The sequence below is a fragment of the Erythrolamprus reginae genome, chromosome 3 (assembly GCF_031021105.1).
Source record: "Erythrolamprus reginae isolate rEryReg1 chromosome 3, rEryReg1.hap1, whole genome shotgun sequence".
In the NCBI taxonomy this organism is placed as follows: Eukaryota; Metazoa; Chordata; class Lepidosauria; order Squamata; family Dipsadidae; genus Erythrolamprus; species Erythrolamprus reginae.
This window is the reverse complement of record NC_091952.1, coordinates 2,167,601-2,172,820: the sequence shown is the minus strand read 5'-3', so window position 1 is coordinate 2,172,820 and position 5,220 is coordinate 2,167,601. Positions and strand designations below refer to the sequence as shown.

Genomic DNA, 5,220 nt, shown 5'->3' with positions numbered 1-5,220 from the left:
CATTTGTTTGTTTGTTCATTTATTTGTTCGTTCATTCATTCATTCATTCATTCATTTTATTTGTGCAATTTATATTCTGCCCAATTCCAGTTGGACTCTGGGCGCCTTACAATAATAATAATAATAATAAATACAAGACATGGGTTACAACAACGAGCATAATAAAAAACAATGTAAAAATACATTTATAACCCTAAAAAAACCCCATACATACTCTCAATCATTCATTCATTTCAGGCGAGTGGAGGTCCAGTCTCTTCTCCCCGTGCATTAATCAGGTTACCAGTCCTCAACCTTTTGCCCAGTCCTTTTCTAGACTAACTCTTTCCCATGACTTGGACGGACTCGAAAGGTTCAGCCAACTTGGGGAGCACAAGCAGGAGGGAAGGGATGCAACGCCACAGCTGGGGAGTTTACAGATGTGGCTGGCCTTCCTTTCACCCTTCCGGGAACTGGGGCTTCTCATGGTCTGCCAAGACCACCGGCTAGAAGGACCAACTGGATTTTGGTGTGTGTGTGTGTCTGTAAACAGAAGATCCTGTTTCCTGCCTACGCAATTCCCTCTGGCGTGTAGCAACTCTTGGGCAGGAAACTTTGCAAAAGTTCCCTTTCTGGTTGGAGGGGGAGGCTTGCCAAATGACCTGGAGCACCACCTCATTTTTTTCCTTTTAGAAACATAGAAGATTGATGGCAGAAAAAGACCTCCTGGTCCACCTAGTCTGCCCTTATACTATTTCCTGCATTTTATCTTAGGATGGATCTATGTTTATCCCAGGCATGTTTCAATTCAGTGACTTTGGATTCTTCCTTCCTTCCTTCCTTCCTTCCTTCCTTCCTCCCTCCCTCCCTCCCTCCCTTCCTTCCTTAGAAATATTGAAACATAGAGGATTGATGGCAGAAAAAGACCTCCTGGTCCACCTAGTCTGCCCTTATACTATTTCCTGCATTTTATCTTAGGATGGATATATGTTTATCCCAGGCATGTTTAAATTCAGTTACTCTGGCTTTATCAACCACGTCTGCTGGAAGTTTGTTCCAAGGATCTACCACTCTTTCAGTGAAATAATATTTTCTCACGTTGCTTTTGATCTTTCCCCCAACTAACTTCAGATTGTGTCTCCTTGTTGTGTCCACTTTCCTATTAAAAACACTTCCCTCCTGGACCTTATTTAACCCTTTAACATATTTAAATGTTTCGATCATGTCCCCCCTTTCCCTTCTGTCCTCCAGACTATACAGATGGAGTTCATGAAGTCTTTCCTGATACGTTTTATGCTTAAGACCTTCCACCATTCTTGTAGCCCGTCTTTGGACCCGCTCAATTTTGTCAATATCTTTTTGTAGGTGAGGTCTCCAGAACTGAATACAGTACTCCAAATGGGGTCTCAACAGCGCTCTATATAGTGTGTTGTATATAGTATTGCAACAGGGGGTTGGGATAACAGGAGCCTCTGCAACCCTCAGCCTAAGATCTGTTTGGATTGAGGCGCTGGGCAAACCGCATGAATAAGCGTTCACATGACCTCTTCCTCGGGATTCAAGAGGCCGGTTTGAAATGTTCTTGGTTGGATCAGAGATGGCCAAGCAGCAACTTCCAAGTTTCCATCCGGAGGCCCTGGGGGCTTTCTGGAACGGCGACTTTTAAAAGAAAAAAATAAGACATATGCCAAGAGAAGAGAATATTTGCTGTTCGGGACTGAACGGCGGAGTTCTCGTTCATCCCTGAACTTGGGGGCTTTCTTGCAGATGTTTTGGGACCCAACTAGGAAACATCATCAGTGCTAGAAGGGAGAAGGGTTTGCAGAGAGAGTGGTGCAGCGGTTAGAGTGCAGGACTACTTCTGCTGATCACTGGCTGCCAGAACGTTTGTCAGATTGAATCTCAGTAGGCTCCAGATTGACGCAGCCTTCCGTCCTTCTAAGTGGGTCAAAGGAGGATCCAGATTGTTGGGGGCGTTAAGTTGACTCTGTAAACTGCTTAGAGAGGGCTGGAAAAGCACTGTGAAGCAGTATATAAATCTAAAGGCTATTGCTCTTGTTTCTCTTTCTTTCTTTCTTTCCTTGCTTCCTTGCTTCCTTCCTTCCTTCCTTCCTTCCTTCCTTCCTTCCTTGGCGGTCAAATGAGGACCCAGATTGTTGGGGCAAGAGACTGACTCTGTATAACGCTTAGAGAGCACTATGAAGCAGTATATAAGTCTAAATACTATTGCTATTCTTTCTTTCCTTCCTTCCTTCCTTCCTTCCTTCCTTCCTTCCTTCCTTCCTTCCTTCCTTCCTTGGTGGGTCAAATGAGGACCTGGATTGTTGGGGGCAAGAAGCTGATTCTGTGAACCGCTTAAAGAGGCCTGCAAAAGCACTATTAAGCAGTATATAAGTCTAAAGGCTATTGTTCTTTCTTTCGTTCTTCCTTCCTTCCTCCCTCCCTTCCTTCTTTTTAGATGGGTCAAATGAGGACCCAGATTGTTGGGGAAAAGAGGATGACTCTGTATACATCTTAGAGAGCACTAAGAAGTGGTATATAAATCAACACTTTTCTAATCTAATCTAGAATACCTCCAAGGCCCCTTCCAACCCTATTATGCTGAACTGTTAGCTCTTCCATGGCATGGGTGTGTGTATCTGTTGTGTGCAAGATCTGCCCGTCTGCCCATCTTCCCCCACCCCTCTGAGCCCATTCCAGACGTCCCTCCGGTCAGCTCAAATCTGGAACCGCAACTCTTGACTCCCAAAGTCTTTGACAGGGCGAACCAGACACTGTAATTGTGCAAACACACACAACACGAAATAATTACCAACAGGTGGGAAAAAGATTTGGGGAAAACACAATCAGAAAGACATGTTACAATCTGCAACCTGCCCGAGGTGACATCATGTCTGTTGCAAACCCTGGACGGGGTTAGTCATTCCCGCTTAGCCCAGGAACAAGATCCACACTTTGAAAATACACATATTTAAATTAAAAAAATAAATAATTAATAATAATAATTATTACATTTGTATGACGCCCTTCTCCAAAGACTCGGGTGGCTCACAACATAGCAATAGTACAATACATTACAAATCTAATATTAAAATTTAAAAAGTCAATTAAAAAACATTAATATAACCTAATCAATATCATAAAATCACAACTACGCACTCGTACACACTCAACCCAATTATACTACAGAGGTCAGAAAAAACAACGAAGGGGGGAGGTAATCATCCCCACACCTGGCGACAGAGTGGAGTCTTCAGCATTTTATGGAAGGCGAGGAGGGTGGGTGCTGTTTGAATCTCTGGAGGGAGTTGATTCCAGAGGGCTGGGGCCGCCACAGAGAAGGCTCTTCCCCGAGCCCCGCCAGACAACATTGTTTAGTCGATGGGACCCGGAGAAGGCCAACTCTAGGGGACCTCACCAGCTGCTGGGATTTGTGTGGCAGGAGGCGGTCTCGTAGGTATTCTGGTCCGTTGCCATGTAGGCTTTATAGGTCATTACCAACACTTTGAATTGTGACCGGAAATTGATCGGCAGCCAGTGCAGGCGACGGAGTGTTAGTGCAACATGGGCATACTTAGGGAAGCCCATGATTGCTCTTGCAGCTGCATTCTGCACGATCTGAAGTTTCCGCACACTCTTCAGAGGTAGCCCCATGTAGAGAACGTTGCAGTAATTGAACCTCGAGGTGATGAGGGCATGAGTGACTGTGAGCAATGACTCCCTGTTCAAATAGGGCCGCAACTGGTGTACCAGGCGAACCTGGGCAAACGCCCCCCCTCGCCACAGCTGAAAGATGGTGCTCTAATGTTATCGGTGGATCGAGGAGGACGCCCAAGTTGCGGACTCTCTCCAAGGGGGTCAATAATTCCCCCTCCCAGCGTGATGGACGGACCGATGGAATTGTCCTTGGGAGGCAAAACCCACAGCCACTCCGTCTTGTCAGGGCTGAGTTGATGTAGTGATGACACTGAAAAAAAATGACTTGCAACAATTTTTCACACCCGCGACAGTTCATTTGTTCTGCCTTCTGGCTCAAACCTCCCTTGTTTGTTGTGGTTGTTACTATTATTTCAGTTCCTTAATTCAGCATCATTAATCAATGTTTGGCCTGTTTTTTGAATTGAACTCTTGTAAAAGAATCAGCATCTAAATTATTGTTCTCTTTTCATTAGTGCCGATCCCGAATTCTCTTGCCTTTTGACAGTCCAAAATTCCTAAATGTTTGTAGCACTTTATTTTTATGTTTTAATTCATTTACAGCGTGACAAATATACCTAATCCTGTGATCTTTTTCTCTCCACTGCAGGATATGGGTTTTTTTTCCTGAGGGGAGGCTGCCTGTCAAGCAGGTGCAGAAGGTTGGGGATAATTCAACAGCTCGCCACACTATCTGTAGAAGTCCTGATGTTGATGGGAACTTGGGAGGGAGGATTTTCAGGAGGGAATGGTTGCAGCCACAAAACATTATTTCAGGTAGTTCAAGGCCATCCTATGCCACCCACCTGGGCGGAAGTGGAAGCAGGACTGGGCAATGTTGACACAATCTGAGTGGGCAAGATAAGTTTGTGGGTGGGGGACAAGCATGAGTGGGTTACTGCCCGAATGAGGGGGGACACACGCAGTGGAGTAGCGAAAATGGAGCTCCACCCCAGAGCACCAAATTTGCACTGAAAGATGTTGGAAGCAAATGCAGGGCGTCCTACATAATAATAATAATTAATAATAATAATAATAATAATAATTTATTAGATTTGTATGCCGCCCCTCTCCGAGAACTCTTCCACAGTGTGGTAGTAAAAATTTGGGTAGCCCTTCACTGGGGACAAGGGATGTGAACTTTCAACTGGGTGGGAAACTCGGATTCGCAACCCAGCCAGCTTTCATGTGTTACTGTGTCCAGTTCTGGAGACCTCACCTACAACAAGATATGGATAAGATTGAAGGGGCCCAAAGACGGGCTACAAGAATGGCAGAAGGTCTTAAGCATAAAACGTATCAGGAAAGACTTCATGAACTCCATCTGTATAGTCTGGAGGACAGAAGGAAAAGGGGGGACATGATCGAAACATTTAAATATATTAAAGGGTTAAATAAGGTCCAGGAGGGAAGTGTTTTTAATAGGAAAGTGAACACAAGAACAAGGGGACACAATCTGAAGTTAGTTGGAGGAAAGATCAGAAGCTATGTAAGAAAATATTATTTTACTAAAAGAGGAGTAGATCCTTGGAACAAACTTCCAGC

At 44.6% G+C, this 5,220-nt stretch overlaps 1 protein-coding gene across 1 annotated transcript in view; it reads left to right on the top strand.

Annotated features, from left to right (window-relative positions):
• The first annotated feature begins 419 nt into the window (after nt 1–419).
• Nucleotides 420–5,220, top strand: part of KIAA1755 (KIAA1755 ortholog) — a 49,134-nt gene continuing 44,333 nt past the window's right edge. Inside the window, exon 1 of the mRNA XM_070744260.1 lies at nt 420–508. Coding sequence (XP_070600361.1) covers nt 420–508 — 89 coding nt within the window. The remainder of the gene's footprint in view (nt 509–5,220) is intronic.